General features: G+C 36.0%; 2 protein-coding genes across 8 annotated transcripts in view; both read right to left on the bottom strand.

Moving 5' to 3' along the window:
• SNX14 (sorting nexin 14) overlaps positions 1-6,668 on the bottom strand; it is a 110,145-nt gene extending 103,477 nt beyond the window's left edge. For all 4 annotated transcript variants that reach the window (XM_037842077.1, XM_037842079.1, XM_037842078.1 and 1 more), the window contains exon 1: positions 6,379-6,668. In XM_037842077.1, the coding sequence (XP_037698005.1) occupies positions 6,379-6,524 (146 nt within the window). In that variant the 5' untranslated portion in view covers positions 6,525-6,668. The remainder of the gene's footprint in view (positions 1-6,378) is intronic.
• A 12,797-nt stretch (positions 6,669-19,465) lies between these two features.
• Positions 19,466-22,438, bottom strand: part of LOC119539673 (synaptotagmin binding cytoplasmic RNA interacting protein) — a 28,978-nt gene continuing 26,005 nt past the window's right edge. For all 4 annotated transcript variants that reach the window (XM_037843362.1, XM_037843363.1, XM_037843364.1 and 1 more), the window contains one exon: positions 19,466-22,438. This exon is cut by the window's right edge. The gene's annotated coding sequence lies outside the window, so the exon portion shown is untranslated.

Genomic DNA, 22,438 nt, shown 5'->3' with positions numbered 1-22,438 from the left:
AGATCATATGCTGGGACATAAAACAAGCCTCAATAAATTTAAAAAGATTGAAATTATTCAAAGCACATTCTCTGACCACAATGGAATACAATTAGAAGTCAATAACCATCAGAGACTTAGAAAATTCACAAATACCTGGAGGTTAAACAACACACTCCTAAACAATCAGTGGGTTAAAGAAGAAATAGCAAGAGAAATTGCTAAATATATAGAGACGAATGAAAATGAGAACACAACATACCAAAACCTATGGGATGCAGCAAAAGCAGTGCTAAGGGGGAAATTTATAGCACTAAACGCATATATTAAAAAGGAAGAAAGAGCCAAAATCAAAGAACTAATGGATCAACTGAAGAAGCTAGAAAATGAACAGCAAACCAATCCTAAACCAAGTACAAGAAAAGAAATAACAAGGATTAAAGCAGAAATAAATGACATAGAGAACAAAAAAACAATAGAGAGGATAAATATCACCAAAAGTTGGTTCTTTGAGAAGATCAACAAGATTGTCAAGCCCCTAGCTAGACTGACAAAATCAAAAAGAGAGAAGACCCATATAAACAAAATAATGAATGAAAAAGGTGACATAACTGCAGATCTTGAAGAAATTAAAAAAATTATAAGAGGATACTATGAACAACTGTATGGCAACAAACTGGATAATGTAGAGGAAATGGACAATTTCCTGGAAACATATGAACAACCTAGGCTGACCACAGAAGAAATAGAAGACCTCAACCAACCCATCACAAGCAAAGAGATCCAATCAGTCATCAAAAATCTTCCCACAAATAAATGCCCAGGGCCAGATGGCTTCACAGGAGAATTCTACCAAACTTTCCAGAAAGAACTGACACCAATCTTACTCAAACTCTTTCAAAACATTGAAGAAAATGGAACACTACCTAACTCATTTTAGGAAGCTAACATCAATCTAATACCAAAACCAGGCAAAGATGCTACAAAAAAGGAAAACTACCGGCCAATCTCCCTAATGAATATAGATGCTAAAATCCTCAACAAAATACTTGCAAATCGAATCCAAAGACACATTAAAAAAATCATACACCATGACCAAGTGGGGTTTATTCCAGGCATGCAAGGATGGTTCAACATAAGAAAATCAATCAATGTATTACAACACATTAACAAGTCAAAAGGGAAAAATCAATTGATCATCTCAATAGATGCTGAAAAAGCATTTGACAAAATCCAACATCCCTTTTTGATAAAAACACTTCAAAAGGTAGGAATTGAAGGAAACTTCCTCAACATGATAAAGAGCATATATGAAAAACCCACAGCCAGCATAGTACTCAATGGTGAGAGACTGAAAGCCTTCCCTCTAAGATCAGGAACAAGACAAGGATGCCCGCTGTCACCACTGTTATTCAACATTGTGCTGGAAGTGCTAGCCAGGGCAATCCGGCAAGACAAAGAAATAAAAGGCATCCAAATTGGAAAAGAAGAAGTAAAACTCTCATTGTTTGCAGATGATATGATCTTATATCTAGAAAACCCTGAGAAATCGATGATACAGCTACTAGAGCTAATAAACAAATTTAGCAAAGTAGTGGGATACAAGGTTAATGCACATAAGTCAGTAATGTTTCTATATGCTAGAAATGAACAAATTGAAGAGACACTCAAGAAAAAGATACCATTTTCAATAGCAACTAAAAAAATCAAGTACCTAGGAATAAACTTAACCAAAGATGTAAAAGACCTATACAAAGAAAACTACATAACTCTACTAAAAGAAATAGAAGGGGACCTTAAAAGATGGAAAAATATTCCATGTTCATGGATAGGAAGACTAAATGTCATTAAGATGTCAATTCTACCCAAACTCATCTACAGATTCAATGCAATCCCAATCAAAATTCCAACAACCTACTTTGCAGACTTGGAAAAGCTAGTTATCAAATTTATTTGGAAAGGGAAGATGCCTCGAATTGCTAAAGACACTCTAAAAAAGAAAAACGAAGTGGGAGGACTTACACTCCCTGACTTTGAAGCTTATTATAAAGCCACAGTTGCCAAAACAGCATGGTACTGGCACAAAGATAGACATATAGATCAATGGAATCGAATTGAGAATTCAGAGATAGACCCTCAGATCTATGGCCGACTGATCTTTGATAAGGCCCCCAAAGTCACTGAACTGAGTCATAATGGTCTTTTCAACAAATGGGGCTCGGAGAGTTGGATATCCATATCCAAAAGAATGAAAGAGGACCCCTACCTCACCCCCTACACAAAAATTAACTCAAAATGGACCAAAGATCTCAATATAAAAGAAAGTACCATAAAACTCCTAGAAGATAATATAGGAAAACATCTTCAAGACCTTGTATTAGGCAGCCACTTCCTAGACTTTACACCCAAAGCACAAGCAACAAAAGAGAAAACAGATAAATGGGAACTCCTCAAGCTTAGAAGTTTCTGCACCTCAAAGGAATTTCTCAAAAAGGTAAAGAGGCAGCCAACTCAATGGGAAAAAATTTTTGGAAACCATGTATCTGACAAAAGACTGATATCTTGCATATATAAAGAAATCCTACAACTCAATGACAATAGTACAGACAGCCCAATTATAAAATGGGCAAAAGATATGAAAAGACAGTTCTCTGAAGAGGAAATACAAATGGCCAAGAAACACATGAAAAAATGTTCAGCTTCACTAGCTATTAGAGAGATGCAAATTAAGACCACAATGAGATACCATCTAACACCGGTTAGAATGGCTGCCATTAATCAAACAGGAAACTACAAATGCTGGAGGGGATGTGGAGAAATTGGAACTCTTATTCATTGTTGGTGGGACTGTATAATGGTTCAGCCACTCTGGAAGTCAGTCTGGCAGTTCCTTAGAAAACTAGATATAGAGTTACCATTCGATCCAGCGATTGTACTTCTCGGTATATACCCGGAAGGTCGGAAAGCAGTGACACGAACAGATATCTGCACGCCAATGTTCATAGCAGCATTATTCACAATTGCCAAGAGATGGAAACAACCCAAATGTCCTTCAACAGATGAGTGGATAAATAAAATGTGGTATATACACATGATGGAATACTACGCGGCAGTAAGAAGGAACGATCTCGTGAAACATATGACAACATGAATGAACCTTGAAGACATAATGCTGAGCGAAATAAGCCAGGCACAAAAAGAGAAATATTATATGCTACCACTAATGTGAACTTTGAAAAACGTAAAACAAATGTTTTATAATGTAGAATGTAGGGGAACTAGCAATAGAGAGCAATTAAGGAAGGGGGAACAATAATCCAAGAAGAACAGATAAGCTATTTAACGTTCTGGGGATGCCCAGGAATGACTATGGTCTGTTAATTTCTGATGGATATAGTAGGAGCAAGTTCACAGAAATGTTGCTATATTAGGTAACTTTCTTGGGGTAAAGTAGGAACATGTTGGAAGTTAAGCAGTTATCTTAGGTTAGTTGTCTTTTTCTTACTCCCTTGTTATGGTCTCTTTGAAATGTTCTTTTATTGTATGTTTGTTTTCTTTTTAACTTTTTTTTCATACAGTTGATTTAAAAAAGAAGGGAAAGTTAAAAAAAAAAAAAAAGAAAGAAAAACAAGGAAAAAAAAAAAGATGTAGTGCCCCCTTGAGGAGCCTGTGGAGAATGCAGGGGTATTCGCCTACCCCACCTCGATGGTTGCTAACATGACCACAGACATAGGGGACTGGTGGTTTGATGGGTTGAGCCCTCTACCACAGGTTTTACCCTTGGGAAGACGGTTGCTGCAAAGGAGAGGCTAGGCCTCCCTATGGTTGTGCCTAAGAGCCTCCTCCCGAATGCCTCTTTGTTGCTCGGATGTGGCCCTGTCTCGCTAGCTAAGCCAACTTGAAAGGTGAAATCACTGCCCTCCCCCCTACGTGGGATCAGACACCCAGGGGAGTGAATCTCCCTGGCAACGTGGAATATGACTCCCGGGGAGGAATGTAGACCCGGCATCGTGGGACGGAGAACATCTTCTTGACCAAAAGGGGGATGTGAAAGGAAATGAAATAAGCTTCAGTGGCAGAGAGATTCCAAAAGGAGCCGAGAGGTCACTCTGGTGGGCACTCTTATGCACACTTTAGACAACCCTTTTTAGGTTCTAAAGAATTGGGGTAGCTGGTGGTGGATACCTGAAACTATCAAACTACAACCCAGAACCCATGAATCTCGAAGACAGTTGTATAAAAATGTAGCTTATGAGGGGTGACAATGGGATTGGGAAAGCCATAAGGACCACACTCCACTTTGTCTAGTTTATGGATGGATGAGTAGAAAAATAGGGGAAGGAAACAAACAGACAAAGGTACCCAGTGTTCTTTTTTACTTCAATTGCTCTTTTTCACTCTAATTATTATTCTTGTTATTTTTGTGTGTGTGCTAATGAAGGTGTCAGGGATTGATTTGGGTGATGAATGTACCACTATGTAATGGTACTGTAAACAATCGAAAGTACGATTTGTTTTGTATGACTGCGTGGTATGTGAATATATCTCAATAAAATGAAGATTAAAAAAAAAAAAATGAACTGGTGAAACGGCTTGTGTAGAAAGCATTTATTTAAGATATTTATTGAGTATATCTTCCTATTTACTCTAATTCCATCCTATGACCCCAAAGTTTTTTTATCTATCTATATATGATTTCTGAATAAATAACAGATATATAATACCTAGTATTACTCATTGAAAGGGACCACATTTTCTTGTATAACATTCCAGAGATAGTCCAAGCATACCCAAGTATATGTTTGTATGTAAAAGTGAATACACACACACTTATTTTTAACAGAATTACACATATACAGTGTATATATTATATACACTGTTTTGCAATTTCCAAAAGCTTTTTCCTGGAAAAAGGATACCTAACCATTCTTTTATTCTAAATAGCTATATGATTTTTTTTAAAATCACTTTTGCTAATCACAAGAGCAACAAATGGAAAATACAAAAAATATATACAAAATCAACTTCACTCATAAACTCAACCACTCAGAGATAATATCTACATGCATTTCCTTCTTTCTTTGCATAAACAAATACACGGTACAGATCGGTCTGTATACACAATTTTACATTCTATGACTTCCTGACAAAACAACACCAGATGCTACCTCCAAGATCTAGTTCAACCTGCTTCTAAATGGTTGTCCTACTCTGGAGACCTAAACAGACCCAGTTCCCAAAGGAGACAAAACTTAATAATCTTATCAAGTTTACATTTCTTTCATATTAAACCTGTTAGTCTGGCTTGGAATACCTTCCACATCACAGAAAGCAAGTACTTAATAATCAGTTTCCACTCTGTTAAGGGTTCCACTTCTTCCACACGCCTACAATCAAACATCTTATCACATTCCATGCACACTTCTCAGATTAATGGCTATTAAACCCATTAATAGCCAAAATCAACTAACAAGAAAGAAAAGCGGCTAGAAGAGAAACCCAACTTCAACATCGTCACAGGAAATGGTTTACCCCAGAGCAAAATTAAGTTAGTTACCAAATTCCTTGCACATTCTTCCTCCTTCCTATTCTTGGAAGAAACAGAATAAGAAAGATTGCATGTTCAAAACATCACAGAAAACAGCATGTAGATGCTGTAGCTGACCAAGTGTCTTAAGACTTCTTTCCACCAAAAGCAAATCTGGAAAGCTGTCTCCTACTTCATCGCCATCATTTCTTGAAATGGCAAAAGCAAAGAAATCGAAGACAAGTTTATTTCAGGAGCAGAACCTTCGGATTTCAAAATGTTAACGGAATTGACTATTTTTAACTTTTATTTTTTCTTTTTCTTATCAGTCTTCCCTTTAGAAGATTATAGCAATGCTGAGACGGGAACTATTTTGCTGACTCCGGTTCAACAAAATTTTAAGACCGTCAGTTTTAACCACCATCAACACGGCTAAAGTTCGGGCTGCAAGATATGTGTGCGAGTGTTCGGAACAAGGGGATTCTGTCTAAAACTGCGGCTGCGACAGGACCTTGAACTGTCCTCTGTCAGCTGACCGTACTACCCCCGTACGGTCTCAAATTTATTCGGACATATAGATTTCAGTCTTCTGAAAAACATCAACTATGGAGGACAAAGTCTTCATAAGTGGGTGGGAAAAAGGTAAGAATCGGGGCCGGATGGCTTAGGAGACGAAGCCTTGGGAAAGGAGGCACTTAAACCCGCCCCGCCGCCTGCACTTCCGGGCCCCGACCCTCAACCTGGCTCCCCGGAAGCCGCTCTCCCCGGAGCTCGCTCTTCCCATCCAAATCGCAGACGGACCCCAAGCTCCGCAGTTTCGCGGCAAGGGCAACGTCCGCACGGTGAAGCAGCACAGGGGCCTGCGGTGTTACCTGTTGAGGAGCAGGGAGGCGGCGCTGAGGCAGAGCAACAGGAAGCAGAAGAGCGGATACTGACGGCAGATCTCGCGACCGACGTCCAGTCGCAGACGCTGTTTCAGCTTCTCTGCTATCTTACACATCCACGGCATCATATCCATCCGCGAGGCTGAGGCTGATCTAAAGACTGAGGACGAGGTCGAGGCGACCCCAATCCACCTCCCATGTCCCAGCCCCGCCGACGGGCCCACAGAACGACGGACCAGCGGACGGTCACCACCAGCTGCAGTCACCCGTGGCCCCGCCCCCGCTGCCTCCGGCGCGCATGCGCGGCCACCGCCCCCGAGACACAGCCACAGGATGTGCCCGACGTTGTCGCCTCGCGCAAGACCCCGGTCGGAGCTGTGAGGCGGATTCCGCTGGAAACCGGGATTTCGCCCCAGCAACCAGTAACCACCGGAGGAAAAAAAGGTTATGTTCGAGCACATGAATAACTACAGCCCCCTACAGCTCAGAGTTCGCGAGGCCCGCTGGGGACTGTAGTCTTCGCGACGCGAGCCAGCGGAGGGAAGCATGCCCCACTCCCATCCCGCCTCCTCTCCGTAGTCCCAATTTGCGAAATAAGGACACGCCCCGGCTTTGCACACCTTTGCGCGACGCCAAAGAGGTCGAGGAAACACGCCTTTGAATCTCGATTTTGGAAGGCGAGTGGGATGGAATACGTGGAATACGGACAAGTCAGACCCACCCAGCCGCCACCCGAGTCAGAACAGCATTTGCGCACTCGCCAAAGTGTAGAGCCCAATTCATGCCGACACCCCGGGTCTAACCAAAATCAAAGTATTTGGACAAGGCGGGTTGGCAGGTTAAGTTCCTCCTATAGAATCTCGTGGTGCTTTCCCTTTAGAAACTCATTACATTTCTCAAGTGTAATTCCCGTGTTCTCCGCTACTCTGAGAGATCCAGGAAGACATTATCGTAATAATAAAGCTAAAATTTATTTCGGCGGCGCGATAAGCACAACCAACCCAAGTTGTAGGTACTGTTTTTCCCATTTTACAGCTAGACTACTAAGACATAGAGGAACTCGCTCAGGATAACACAGCTAGCGAAGCCGGCATTTAAGGCCGGTAACACCAGAGCCAGCTCATTCGTGCTGTCATTTCTCTTCCCTAGGATCTTACATCCCATCATTGGGAGAGACACAATTAGAAATAATTAAAAAACAAAAACATGGCTGTATGTACAGTTTCATGAGCATTTTCCCATGTCATTATTCCGAAAAAATGGCTTGTCTTTACTGATATTAATCACAATGTATCATCCTTTTAAGTATTTCCATAATTGGTGACATTTAATTGCTTTCTATTATTATTCTAGATCATAAATCTTGGTACATTTCTAATTATTCTTTAAGATCAATTTCAAGTAAACTTAGGGTCAAACGGTAAGAAACATTCAGATTCTTGATACATACTGCCAGATTTCTTCCTAGAACGGTTATACCAATTGCACAGTAGTATATAAAAGCATACATTTCACTGATCTTCACCAATATTGTTTAAACTAACATCATATATAGACCTCTTGCTGTTGTTATACATTTTAAATAAATTAAGACTACAGTGTAACATCATTAGACATCTTAGTCTTGGAATATTCTATAACCCCTCTTGTTTATATAAACGTTAGGGATATTACTCTACACGTATCAAGTGCCTACCATGAACGTGAGTACTTTACACTTGCATAAGTTACCCTATATCGCCAATCTTTTCTGCTTAAAATTTTTGCTTCCTTAAAGGCTTATACTGAAATTACTGCTCTTTTCACTGAGAACTAGTGTATTTTAAAAATAAAATGTTTTGTCTGGTTCAAACTGGGATTATCTTCACAAAACTCAACTAAGACTTGGTTTCCAAGATTTCTTTCCAAAAATGATTTTTAAGCAGAGGCAATTACAATAAGCTAACTAGACAATAGGCAATTTAAATTTCCATACTGCTCTTAAAATAGGAAATGGAAAAAAAGTTTCTGCCATATGAAATTCTTTTAAAATCCACATCTAAAACAAGATAATTAAAATTTCCTGTTGCTACAGATCTCATCTAAGTAATAACTTGTTTCACGAAATGTTTTCTTTTTATACTACTATCCACGTGTACTCCGACACACATAGCTTGCAATTTTTCTCAGCCTTGTATTGTTTTGAAACTTCCTAGAAATGACATGGAATATTCACAACCAACTAGTGCTCTAAAACCAGTTCCACCTATTAGCTATGTACCTTTGAGCAAGGTTAACTTAATCTCAACCTCTGTATCAACTCTAAAAGATATCTTCTGAAGGTTTTAGAATTAAATTGAGGAAGAAAGTGCCTTTTAAGTGTCTTTTGTACATGCCTGACCAAAAAAAAATGGTAAGTTTTATGGCTTTATGAACGAGTGCCAAAAACTGGCCAAACCAATGACCTTTATACGCAAATGAAAGTGACATGAAACTGAGGTCTAGAGAAGTTGATTGCCTGCCTTAAAATTCTAAACCTGTAGTGTCCAAGGCAGTAGCTACTAGCCACATTTGGCTATTTAGCACTTGAAATGTAGCTAGTTTGAATAGATGTGCACTGAATGTATAAAACACAAGTAAGGCTTCAAAGACTTAGCCTGAAAGCAAGAATACAAAATATCTCAATATTTTTATATTGGTTACTTAAGTATTTTGGAAATTATGAGTTAAATATAATATACTGTTGTTTTTTTTTAACTTTTTTAATATCGCTACTAAAAAATTACTTATACGGCTCACATATTTCTACTAGACAGTGCTGCTCTAGACTTGTTAGCTGTGCAAAGCCAGTACAATTCATGTATTAAGTTGTAAATTTTAGATAAATGCGATAATTACCACATGGTGCTAAAAGGTGTATTTTCAAACAACAAAAGATAAAAATTGATAACGCATTTATCTAAAGAGCTCATAAACTACAATACAGTAATATCTCCATCATTTAATGAAATATTTATTGAATATCAAATAAGTGTAAGGCACTATGCTAGATGTGGTGGCAGATACAATGATTTAAGATGCATTTTCTGACCTCCAAAGGCTTACAATCTAGTGAAGGAGACAAGTCACACATAGAAATAATGTATAATAAAGAGCAGGCTTATGTATAAAGGCTCTAATTGCTTTTTTTAAAATGACAACTGTGAGGATTTGGAAAGGTCTCTGGAAAAACAATTTAAGCAAAGGGAACTTCTCTCTTCACTTTTACTTAATTTTCAGAAATCATACAGGATTAGACAAAGTTAAGTATTTAAAGTGCTCCCACTTAATTTAACCTGGTTCCATCCCAAACACACACCTGACCAGCAAGCTGCCACAAACTGCTTTTTAGGTCGGTACAGCAACTTGGAAAGATGGTGCCGTATACCTGAATCCCAATAAACAGGTCTACTTTGACCCTGAAGGTAACCCCAACTTTAGGTCTACTTAACTCTAACTCTGAATGTAAACTCAATTTTAATGTTAGGGGGCCACTGTTTGTGTGGCACATTTATGTATTGGGCAAAGAAATTGATGAATACATCTCACCCCTTTTACTATTCCTGGGAGCCATTTTAGTTTCTCACAGATGCCTGCTCTTAATTTGGAACATTCTCTTAAGGGATTTCTAAAGCCCTGTTGCTTTTTTTTCCCATCTCAGAGCCCCAAGGTACATATTTATTCTTCTGGAATTTCTAATGTTATTTTTACAGTCCTAATCTTACCTTTTGTAATACCCCCTTTTCCACCCAACCTATCCTTGCAACTTCTGGATATAAGGCCTGTTAAAGGAACCATTGAACTGCCTTCTTTATCTCAATATTCCTCTCTTGGTTTTCGAGAAAGGAATTCATTAAAAAGCAATTATGTTGACACTTCAAGGAAGTGGATTGAGAGATTTTTATGAGTGGTAGTCTCAGATGTTCAACATGCAGTTACTAGTTTTAAAATTTAACTCCCATCCCTTTTTTTGTGGCCATGAGGTAAAACCACCTCATGAAGGACTACAACTTTATAGAACCAGTGGCTCAAATACAGATACTCCCTGGGTAAAAGTTATAAACCCAAAATTTTGAATGGCCTCGTAACCTTAGCACCAAAAATTAAGCATTTCATGTTTCTGTCATCTTTCTAAATTATGATGGACTAGCCATCCTCTCAAACCTCACTTTCATGGAAGTTACCTTCAGAAAATGTACTGTTGAAACAGCCTAGAAACTAAAAATATACTCACCTTTTGATAAATGTTAAAGATTGGAAAAGGCACTTAGAACCTACCACCATTATCTTATATTAGATGACTCAGACTCCACCTTATTTCTTATGCGAACTATAAAGTAGACAATGGCTTCCTTTCATAAAAAGAAAAATGTTAACTATATTATTTCAAATATTTAAATATAACTTTCAACTGACTTCAGTATCTTATGAAAATATTTAGAAAAGGCTTCACTAGCTGTTTCCTAAAATATAAAAAATAAAGAGCTTTGACATGGTACCTATAAACCACAATGCAACTAGGCTTGGTTTGGAACGGTGAAAATCACTTTTAATAGTACTTATATTCCAATTCTAGTAAGATTACTAACAAATAACTAAAATCAGTATTTTTTATCTTCACTAAAAAAAAATAAATTTTCCTATATTGACAAGTCGGGTCCAGCTATAAAAAAATAAATAGTATATCTAAGTAGAAATCTTGAAGAATAAGATAAACCAGTTTGTTTTATTGTAAAACTTCCCTAATATACTGAAAAAGTTACTATTTAAATTCATCTTTCTTTCAGATGAACACAAATCTCTAAACCAATCGGATTTTGAGTCATACTGCCAATACTCTTCACTTTTGTGATACAGTTCAAGATGTATCAAGTTTTCAAGATTAAGGGCTCTCGGGTTATATTTTTTTTCACATTTTTAAAAGCTTATATTATTATAATAAAAGCAGATTAGCTCACTTTCAGTTCTTGACATCTTGAGGTTAAGAACAAAGCTGTTCAAAGAATGCTCACACAAAATGACAGGATTGGAGCAAGTTTTTGTAGTGCTACCATAGTAGCTTCAGAGTTGAGTCCAACCATAAATGTCCCCATATTGATTACTCCTTTTCAAATACTGTTTTCAAATGTTGGAAACACATTGTTCTTAAATTGCTTTAAGCCTATGCACACATTCTCCGTCAAGTTCCATATCTTTTCTTTTTCCACTATATAAAAAAGCATATGAAACCGCTATGGATCATCATGAAGGATTGGGAGATTGTAATTGCCACATATGCTGTTTGCAAGAAAATGATTTTGAAGGGCAACAGAGACAATAAGCTAAATGATTCTGAAGATCTTGCTAATGCAAAACATTGAAATATCACTTTTACAGATGTTGCCAGGTGTTTTTAAGCCTTAGTTTTGCTCCTAGTTATCTTTATGTAAATATATTTTGTTTTTGATTCATAAAGCTATTTTACATACCTATGTAGCACAGGTAATAAAGGAAAAAAAATCAGCTAATAGCCTTATTTATCCCCCAGAAGACCACAGCCAGCATTTTATCTTGTTCTGCAAACTATATATATTCACTGGAGACACTTTACTGTCAATAATTTTAATGACTCCGTAAGGAGAATTCACCTCTTTCAGCTGAAGGTTTTTGAGGGATTGGTTTGGAATGGGATAGAAAAAGACAAGTGATTTGTTTATAGTAATGGAATAAAGAACTAGGATGAACTGGGGCCAAATTATAGAATTTAGAAAGATATACGCAGCTTGCATTTTATTTCTAATGGACAGTACTGTTGCAGACTCTAGAGCTAGCTGCAGAGAGCCAGTATAATTAAAATGTGCCAGTTAACTGATTTGGTCTTTAGAAACCATTTAATATTTTTTTAAATATGAAGGTCAGACCTGAACATCCTAAAGGATGAGTAGATCATGGATATAGAGAGGATATTCCAGATCTATTCAGTAACAGTGAATGATCAAATGTGACTGGATTGTGACAAGGGAAATTAACAAGACATAACTGCTGACCGAACAGAGCTCTCTAACATGTACAGCAAACAGCTGAAATGCAGAACTGGCATAATACACAGAGATCAAGCCAGCCCTGGGATTAAAACAGGAGTCCATGTAGTTATATGAAGCTGTGAGTGTGGATGACTTCAGAGATAAATGTAGAGGAAAAAAGATACGAATATAAGGACAGAGAAGAATGGAGTGATTAGAGAATATTAGAGAACCAGCAGACTGCAAAGACTTTCCAAGAGTGATTTGATGTAATAAATGCCACAGAGGTTATAAAGCTTTTTAAAAATATGTAATTTTATCAGGTAACTGGTATCCAGCTTACAGTTCTTAAAGGTAGAGGGGAAAAGAAAATCAACTTAAAAAGGGGTAATTCCAAAACCACTAAGCTCCTTGCAAGAGCAATAAAATGCTTTACTCTGATAATGAAATATGAAATGTGGTGTTTCAACCTGAAGATAGCTGGGGGGTGGGGGGAGGTAAATCATCACTGCTTAACACCTATGCTATTGTAGATGATATGCTGGCACTATAATTTTTAGAGAACACTTGAATTATTAGCAATAAATAAAATGTAAGAGATTGGTTTAACAGTTAGACTGCCATGTTTTTTTTGATCCAGTTCACTAATATATTTGCATTATACTAAATAAGGATTTTTGCCTAGAATTTCAAAACTAAAAGACCTCAGAAAAATGAACTCCTTTTTAAGCTAAAAAACTAAACTATTACAAAAGCAGATCCATGTTGCTTGTATATTGGTTGATATAACTGTCTCCCATCTATGTGATTCAGGTTGAGTCCCAACTACTGCCGTATTAAAATAAAAACTAAGGAAATTTGGAATAAAGTGTAATACCTTATACTGTTTTTTCCATCAGAATATATTCCATCTCCAGTGTTAGTTTCCTTCACAATATGAGAAATATTTGCCATACTCTATCATGAAGAGTAAAGTCTCAGAAAAATAATGTACCAGAAAATGTTCAAACATGGAAGGTATTACAAGATAAATAAAGTCTAACTTAATGAAACATTTCTTATATTTTGGGAAACTAAGCTTTCACAACCAATGAATAAAATACCACTCGTGCCCCCCCCCCCGCCCCCCGACACACACATACACACACAAAATCTCATAGAATATTGAACTGGAGATGGGTGGTGGGGGTGGGGTGGAAGAGGGGGACAGAGTTTAATCTTTTTTTAAAACTTTTTACAGGTAAGGAAATTCAGGTCCAGAGAGGTTAAATTTGTCTTTGCTTTCATTAAATGCCTTAATGACTGAGAAAAAACTTTTTTCTCCTAGAAGTATGAAAATAAAGGAGGTATGTAAATCACACTGGAATTATAAGACTGTATTAACATACTGTATTTTACTTCAGCAAACCATATCTTAAAGTTTATATGCAAAGTGAATGTCTACACAGGACATATCAGGCTTATTGAAACAGGAAAGCGGTATCAGGAAAGCAATATGTGAACCATATGTCCATCAATTTTAATAGGATTAATCTAGGTGTACTAGACAAATATTTTCCTCTCTGGTTTCCTGACATATATGTATTGTTTGTCTGTGTTGTGTGTATCCAGATACTATTACCATTAAAAAATTAGCTAAGATTTTTGTTGCCAAAAACCTTACATACCTTCCTTGATAATCAGTTAGTATTTAGTATCACAACAGCTAATTAAGAATATTTTAATAATTGGAAGAGGTCCTTAAAAACATCCAAAATGATTCAAGATTTTTGAGATGCCTTTATGTGGAAAGTTTTAAAGGATGTAAACTCTCTATAAGCAGTAAACATCGAGTACAAATGTTAACTATATTTCTGTCCTCAGTTACAAAATGTCTCCTATGTACCCTTTGGTATGCTAGGTGATGGTCTCTCTTTCAAGTACAAAAGGTGAAGAAATGAGACTGATATTAATACTTACAGGCTACAAGGAATAGGGATGAGTGAGAAGGAAAAACCAAGACCTCTGGTTTATACAAGTGGCGTGGGAAGAAACTTAGGTGATGAGCTGAGGCCTATAAAACTGCCTGTAGGATCCACATTCCTCTTCAACATGAATTAACTGTCTGTAAAGGGTCAGGATTGCTTTGGGCACTCTTCGGCATTGGAGGGGAGGGGCGGGAGACACCCTGCTTGTCTGGCCGGCTCCCAAGGATATGAAAATAAAGCCTTTTAGTAGGCACACACACACAACTTTCAGTCAACTCTCTCAATAGTGGGCAGGCCCAGTGACACCAGATAACTACTATCAACCAACCACATCCTTCTCTCATAAATATATTAATAGCTACCAAATATTTGAGAAAAATCAGAAGCACAGAAAGAAAATAACCAATTTGAATTAGTATTTCCATTCATCCTAAAAGAAACTGTGATAACTTTCAAAAATCTCTAGTATTCAAGAGTGAGCAAGACAGTGCATCTATAAAACAAGAACAAGCTGCTATTACTGCTGAAATTTAAAAACTCAAGACATGGCTTGGAGAAGAAAAAAAGTGACCTTTTCTAGGAGTATAAAAAGCTACTATGATGGATTGGAAAAAAATCTAAACATGAGAAAATCAATACAGGACAGTCCAATGCCTTCTATCCAAGTTCCAAAAAGAAAGCAGAAGAATTTGAAGAAAGTGAAAAGCAAAACTCTCAGCAATGCAGAAACCCCTAATTCTTCATGTTAAAAGCAAAACAAATGAAGATGTGCATAGAGCCTTACAAAATTTTAGAAAACCAACTAAAAAGTTCTGAAAGCTTCCATAAGAAAAATCAGATTGCCTAAAAAAGAATAACTGCATTCAAATCAGACTTTCCAGCAAAACTAGAAACTAAGAGAGAATGGACCAATGCCTTCAAAGTTCTGATGGAAAATGACATTGCAACTAGACTGCTATATCTAAACTGTCAATCAAAAGCAAGGGTGAAACAAGACATTTTCCAGTTTGCAAGACTGTTTACACTTCATGTATTCTTTCTGAAAATTATTACCTGAGACTATGCTACACAGCAAGAAGTAAAAGGAATCCAAGAGGAAGGTACAGAATAAAAGAAACAGCAGAACCCAGCAATGCAATGGAAAAAAATAAAAGAATCCCAGGTAGACAGGGAAACATACCGCATACAACAATTATGACTAAACAGCTATAAGAGCTCAATATTATCATGAAATCTTATCTTCTCTTCTAACAAGAAATTAGAAATTGAAGGAAAAATCAAAGTCAGGATCCATATTTTAGTAATAACATGGAATCTAAGCAACTGATGGAATATAAATAAAAGATATTTATCTATCTTATCTCTACTCTTGGAATTTTCATCTCCAAAGGGCACGGGTTTGGGCTAAACAGAACTAGTTCTCTATGGATCTAAACACATTGCTCATTTAGAAATGCTGTAGCTATCTCTGGACTAGAGGCAAAGTATGATCAAGTTATAAAGTGTCATGAACTTGATGTAGAAAAGTGTATCATACAATGAGTAAACAGACAGTATATTGGTATAAGTAGAGTGCTTAAGTGTATTTAAATAAAGGTAACCAACTAAATTTAAAATTGTTAGGCAAAAAGAGAACAGGACTAGTGTAAGCTAAATTCCTTATAAGGATTAAAGAAATACTGCTCAAGTTGGTAATTAATGTAAATATAAGAGTCAACTACCATAAGGACCAAAGACAGTTTATCTCTGAGTGGTACTGGGGTGTGGGCAGAGAAGTAGAGGTCTATAACCTGTGCTGTTTGAATGTTTTCCATTTACAGATCTTTTTAAATTTCTTTCAGGTACCATCAAATTAAAATGTTAACTAAGTATAAATAAGCATAAATAACGCGAACTAGGAGAGAGAGACATACATAGTACTGAGACAATGTCTTAAACTCAAAGCCTCCCTTTTCACATGCCTTAATTTCAACCACTTCAACTTTCTGGTATACAAATAGAAGGCTGTAATAGGTAGGGATGAGACCACTGCCCTAAGGTCATTTAAAAATATAGCAAATAGTATGGATTACTCTTGGAAATGTTTTCAAGACCTTAATTTTAGTTAATTAGTCCCTTCATGCTTTTCTCAGGCATCTCAATATTGCTTATCCTCTCTCATCTTCAAAAGTACACTGCCAAAAAAATCTTATAAATACTAACCTCTCTTAAACAGCAAACAAGAATTCAATATAGAAGTACCACTTCCTTTAAGTAATATAGTCCAGATGGGGATTTGTAGATTGATACTGTTTTGTTCAGCAGAAAGGAATTTAAATGAGTATCAGTATAAAGGAAAATTGCTGCTCTGGGTTTCCTGAGGTCTGTTGTTAAAGATGACTTATGAATATATGAATACCCTTTCTCTCTAATTTCAAATTAGAAAATCCAAGTAGTAGTAACTTCCATACAAGGTTGTTTTAACAATTACTAGATATAAAGCATAAAGCCATCTATAAATTGTTAAGACCAATTGTTCCCTTAACTGCAAGACAACTGTATGATTTTCTGAAATTGTCAGATTGAAAATTTCAACATGGATCTTCAAGATCTGAATTTACTTGTAACAACAGTATTTCATGCTTATTATTTTAAAACTTTCCATATTACAATCGTAAGTTCAAAATATTTGATTGCAGTTTTCAAGTTAACAGGTCATAATTAAGCCTCACTTTGCAAGTAAACTAAATTTCCACTACAAACTAAATACTAAGAACATTTTTTAAGACTATCTAGCACAACTAATAGATTTCTCTGCCCTCAAGGAGCTTCCATTCTAAAAAGAGGCAAAGGAATCATATAAAGAAATTGAATGACCTTAGAGAACGAGCACCATTAATTGACACAACTACAGCAGGAATAATAGACAAATCTAGCAGGGATAAGCCAAAGAGTAATCATAGCATCTACTTGCAGAGCCCTTATGTTGCTGATGTTTAGTTCCTAAATGCCAACTGGATCTTCAAGAATGAAGTAAATGATGTAATAATTCTGGAATAAGGGCTTTTTAACTTTTGTTTCATTCTATTTACAAATGAAGCCGGAGTATGGTGCCTAAAAAGAATTCCCTTGTCCTTAATAATGGTCAAGGAATCTAGGAATTCAAGTTCTGCAAATTCACGAAAATTTTTTACTATTTCAAACGCAAGGGAGATAGGACTATTTTGTATACTACATAATGCATGTGGCTACAGAGTAGAACTGTAAAGTGCATTCTGACAATTTTTACAGATGACTTTTGCTTATTGTCTTATTTTCTTCCAAGTACATTCCAAACATTAAATATATTGAAATACAATTAGTATATAGGCTTTTCTAAATTTTCAAGTTGAAAAAATTGAAGTATTTTAGAGGCCAAATTCATGAATTTTCTAATTAAGACATGAATACTGAAATATTAAAACAAGATATTCTCTTAAAAATAAAATCATAGCATTTCTTTACTCATGACAAAATAGATGCACCCAGCTTTTAACAATATTGTGTTCAAATGATGCAGTGGGTCATTTTCTAATCCCCAAAGGAAAAGTCACTTACAGACACTTAAATTCAAATGCAAGTTTATATTATTTAAGGATGGATTATTCACATTTTTTCCTTCATCTCATTTAAACTTAGTATCATTAAATGAGCCACCTAAGATTTGAGATGTTGAAATTTGTCAGTCATGTTTCTACATTTAAAAGACCCGATTTTCATCATGTGGAATCTACAGAATTCTTTTCCATATATTTTAATTATTATGAACCAGCCCTAATCTGTTTATTCTTTACCCCCCCCCAAAATAAAGCTAGTTTACAAATGACATGACGCCATTTCCTGTAGGAATTCTAAGATTCTCTCCAAATCAAGCTGAGACTTTGCATCACAGAAATCTTTTTCACAGCCAAAAGCCTTAAAAAGGCAAAAAATGACAATCTATTAAATAGCAGCCTTTACAAATCCCTTCAGATTAAACTTGTTTTAAACCATTTTGTAGACAAAATCAAATATAGATATTCACTGACACTGGAAGTAAATTATTCTTAAGTAACTACTTTACTTGTGTTACAAAACACATTTTGGGAAGCTGTAGCACTTAAAGACACCAATTTCTAGAATGATGTATCAGGACTCTTCTCTCACCAAAATTATCTATTCAGCATTCCTGATTTCAACAAGAGAGGAAAAAAAGCACTAGTTTGGCACCTGTGCAGATGATCAAACGGTACTGGAAATTGTTTTCAAAATTCCGTAATGGTACACTGTAATTTTTCAGGTAGGTATCATAAAATTTCCATAACAGACTGCTCTGAAATGACTAAAGCTTGTTTTCACTAATGAGTATAAATTTTGATAATCATAAATAGAAAAACCTTAATGGGCCTTAAAAGGATTCTCGTCCTGCTTAAGTGGCCAAAACTAACCCAGCCCCTTACCCTACCCTACCCCACCCCGTCAAAATCCCAAGGTACATGAGACAATCCCTCCCCCCTTTATTTACAAGTCTCCCATTCTTTGATGATTTGCCAACTTAGCTTAATAAACACATTAAGCTGAGTCCACCTACCTAACTTCATTTGCAGTCACCTAAAATACAGATTATATATATATAACAGATTGTTATTCATTTCCCTCTTATGAATTCCTTGCAACCTCAACCTCTCATTTCCAAATCTTCAGAGAAAATCTGTTTGCTAGGGATGGAGAAATGAAAGAATACTATATGGTGGGGCATGTTCCCAGAAAGGTAAAAATGAACCAAATTACCTTAACTTCTTCATCAAATCCGCTGGCATGTACTTGACTACAAGAATATTTTCACCATCACTTACAGTTAAGTGAAGGCCAGCCCTATACAGTTATACTTAAACATCCCCCCGTCATGTAACTGCAATTAACTAGACTGTGGAGAATTACCATAGTCTAGCTACTGTGAATGTATGCATAACCAAAGAGTGGAATAGCTCTAAAGACTCCAAGTGTCTATATAAGAGCTGTTAAGTGAAAAACGATGAAATGGAGAACACCCACAATAACTCTTGGACTCCTGAAGATCCTAAGACATGCTACAAAAATAGGTCTTTATTCTTAGGAAAATATAGTCAGAGCTAGCTTCCTTATGCTATACATAAAATCTTAACATCAGAGGCAGTACAGATAGTACAGATAGTTTTCGAACTGATCTCCAAACAAGCACAAACCCACTACGTTGAAAAGAACAGGTTATTTGAGGTTTTTGGCAAAAGACAGTACTTCACACATCTAATCCAAATCAAAGAGCCTGCAGACAATTTTCAGTAAGATGAAAGGAGTGAAATAAATATAAACTTTATGGATAAATAAATGTAAAAGACAATTTAAAACAAGCTAACAAAACTAGTATTTTTTTAAATTAAAAATACTAGTCAGGTACAAGCTTTTGTTTCTCAATGCCAGACTTCTAAATGTTTAACAGACTACTGTTAAAACTAGTAAAACTAATTTTTGACCCAGAGCTAGTTATAATACCAATTTACATATGTAAAGATTGTTTCTCCAGCTGAATGCTTCTGGTCCTGAATAATGTTTTATGTTTATTACTGAAGGCAGAATGTGTGATGTTAACAATTTATACCTACTTAAGTACTTCTTTATAAAAAGTGACAGTTCCCCCAAAAATCCATCTGCTAATTGCCCACAGTTAAAAATGTCTGCAAACATTGGTTCATAACTAACATCTTAAGAAATGTAGTGGAATTCCCTATTGAGTGGTATGATTACTCAGTAATTAATATTACACTTTAGAACACCATCCCACAAGTCTGTTCCTCTTATGTAGTCACCTAAGTTACTCGTGAATTCTACAGCCACCACTGAATTCCAATGGTGAAATAAAAATTTTATGGTATACATAATTGGGGAAAAATGGTCATGGTGGGTATTCTTGAAAGTTTTAGGAAAACGAGCAATCTTCTTAGTCTAGGGATAGCTTCCTCTCCCAAATACATGAAACCCTTCTAGCTTTTTAATTTCTCCCCTTAGAATACTGACTACATTTTATACTCTGTAATAACTTGGTGGTCTTTTGCTGTATTTCTGATCAACAATGACTTTTGGCTTAGCAATTTAAAACAAAACAAAACAAAAGCTGCCCTGCATGTGACAATTGTGCCTACCTAGCATCATGTGACAATTGTGCCTACCTAGCATGATGTTCACCCTGATTTAAATAAGTCTTTCTAAATACTTTATGTACAACTGAATACTTCAGGTCACCTATCAATCCATTTCTGGTTGCCCTATTATGAGGAAAATGCGCATATTTTCTTAAGTCACCCTTTCAGTAATCAATACAAAAATTTCTCATGATGCCATATAGCAACCACAATCATGAGTGGGCAACAGCTAGCTCTTTGTGTGCTCAATTTCTCCCTCATTTCTAACATCTGATTCAGCTACAGCAGCTGAAAATCTTCCATAAAAAAGTATATGTTTGGAAGTATATTTAACAGTTTTTCAAAGCAACATTCTGAAAATTGATATACTAAATTTACGATCACCTTAAATTGCCAAGTAGTCTGCAGAAACAAAATCTTGCGTCTGTTTTGGTTAGGTAACAAGTTTTTTGTTTGTTTTGTTTTTAAAACAATCAGAATGCTTTATGAATAAATTTTTCACCCCAAGGAAGGGACATGACTCTTGGATTTAAGATCCCTTCCTTGACAATATATACAAAATTTCTTTTGCTTGTCATCTGACCATTCTTTGAAGCTGTCAAAGCCAAGAACCCATAAACAAATCACAAATAGCAATAACCTACATTAGTTAACATTCCCCCTTAACATTTTGACATTTCTACTAAAGGATTAGTTATTTTTGCATTTCCATTTCTCATATTCTCATGACATTCCATATAAATTGCATTATTGCTTTATAGGCCACACAACATTCAAAAGTATGTTTATATGCATTGCCTGTTTTCCTTGATCTGTAAGAGTTTGATACTGATTTTACTACAGAAAATTTAAGTTTGAAAATACCACAATTAGTATTTCTTCTCAGAACTTATTGTTCACATCACTAATCACTACATGCATATTTAGCTCTGATTATATTGCTCAAAAACTGCACCCATTATCAGAACAGTGCAAATGATATTTAATTTTAAAAGTAATTATAATGGCTTGAATTCAAAGTTATTCAAATGAACACTGTCAAGTAATTTCACTTGAGTGCGTATATTTCATCACCACTGTTTACATTATATAACCATCAATTCTTCACAATTTCTTTATATGACCAGTTTTTCCTCCCACGTTCCCAAACTAAAAATGCCAAATAGCCTTGGAAACCCACAGCTCCATAATATTTTAATGTTTTCAGAACACATTTGTGAACTCACAAAAGTGTTCACCTTTTAACTTAATGCAGTTCTACTTAAGTCAAACAAACTTGTCCTAAAATCCCAACAAATAATTCTGAGAATTAACTTAAAACACCTTGACAGTGTCCCTTAAAAACGGTATGACAGTAAAGTGTCAATAGGCATGGCAATGACCTCTTTCATGTGATCATTTAACTCCTTGGCACTGGAAAATGCCAGCACCAAGGATTACACTGAGATTCAATTTTACTGAAGGCTACATTTAGTTCACCCATTTTCCACAAACTGATTATACTTACTATGCTAGGATGAAATGTAAATGTTTTTGTAGCCCTCAAACTTAACAATAAGATTTGAGAGATATGTACTTTTAAAAAGCACAGGGTAATATATAAAATCAGTGGCAGAAAGTTTCATTAAGCACCAAGAACTAATTTTTGTCACCCCATACTCATTTTGTAGGTTAAGTTTCAATAACCGGCAAGGCACATTTACATATATTCCAATGAATACTTATAGACAAATTTTAAATTACACTCTATGTCCCAGCTATCCCAGTAACTGACATACAACATACTAAAATGGTTTATTAAGATAACATAAAAAATCAATTAATGTGAAACATACAGGCTATTGGCAACCACTATTCTAAAATTATGTAAGTACAAGTAAACATA

Source organism: Choloepus didactylus, chromosome 7, assembly GCF_015220235.1.
Source record: "Choloepus didactylus isolate mChoDid1 chromosome 7, mChoDid1.pri, whole genome shotgun sequence".
NCBI lineage: Eukaryota > Metazoa > Chordata > Mammalia > Pilosa > Megalonychidae > Choloepus > Choloepus didactylus.
Note: the sequence above shows the minus strand (reverse complement) of the source record. Positions and strands in the feature narration are given on the sequence as shown.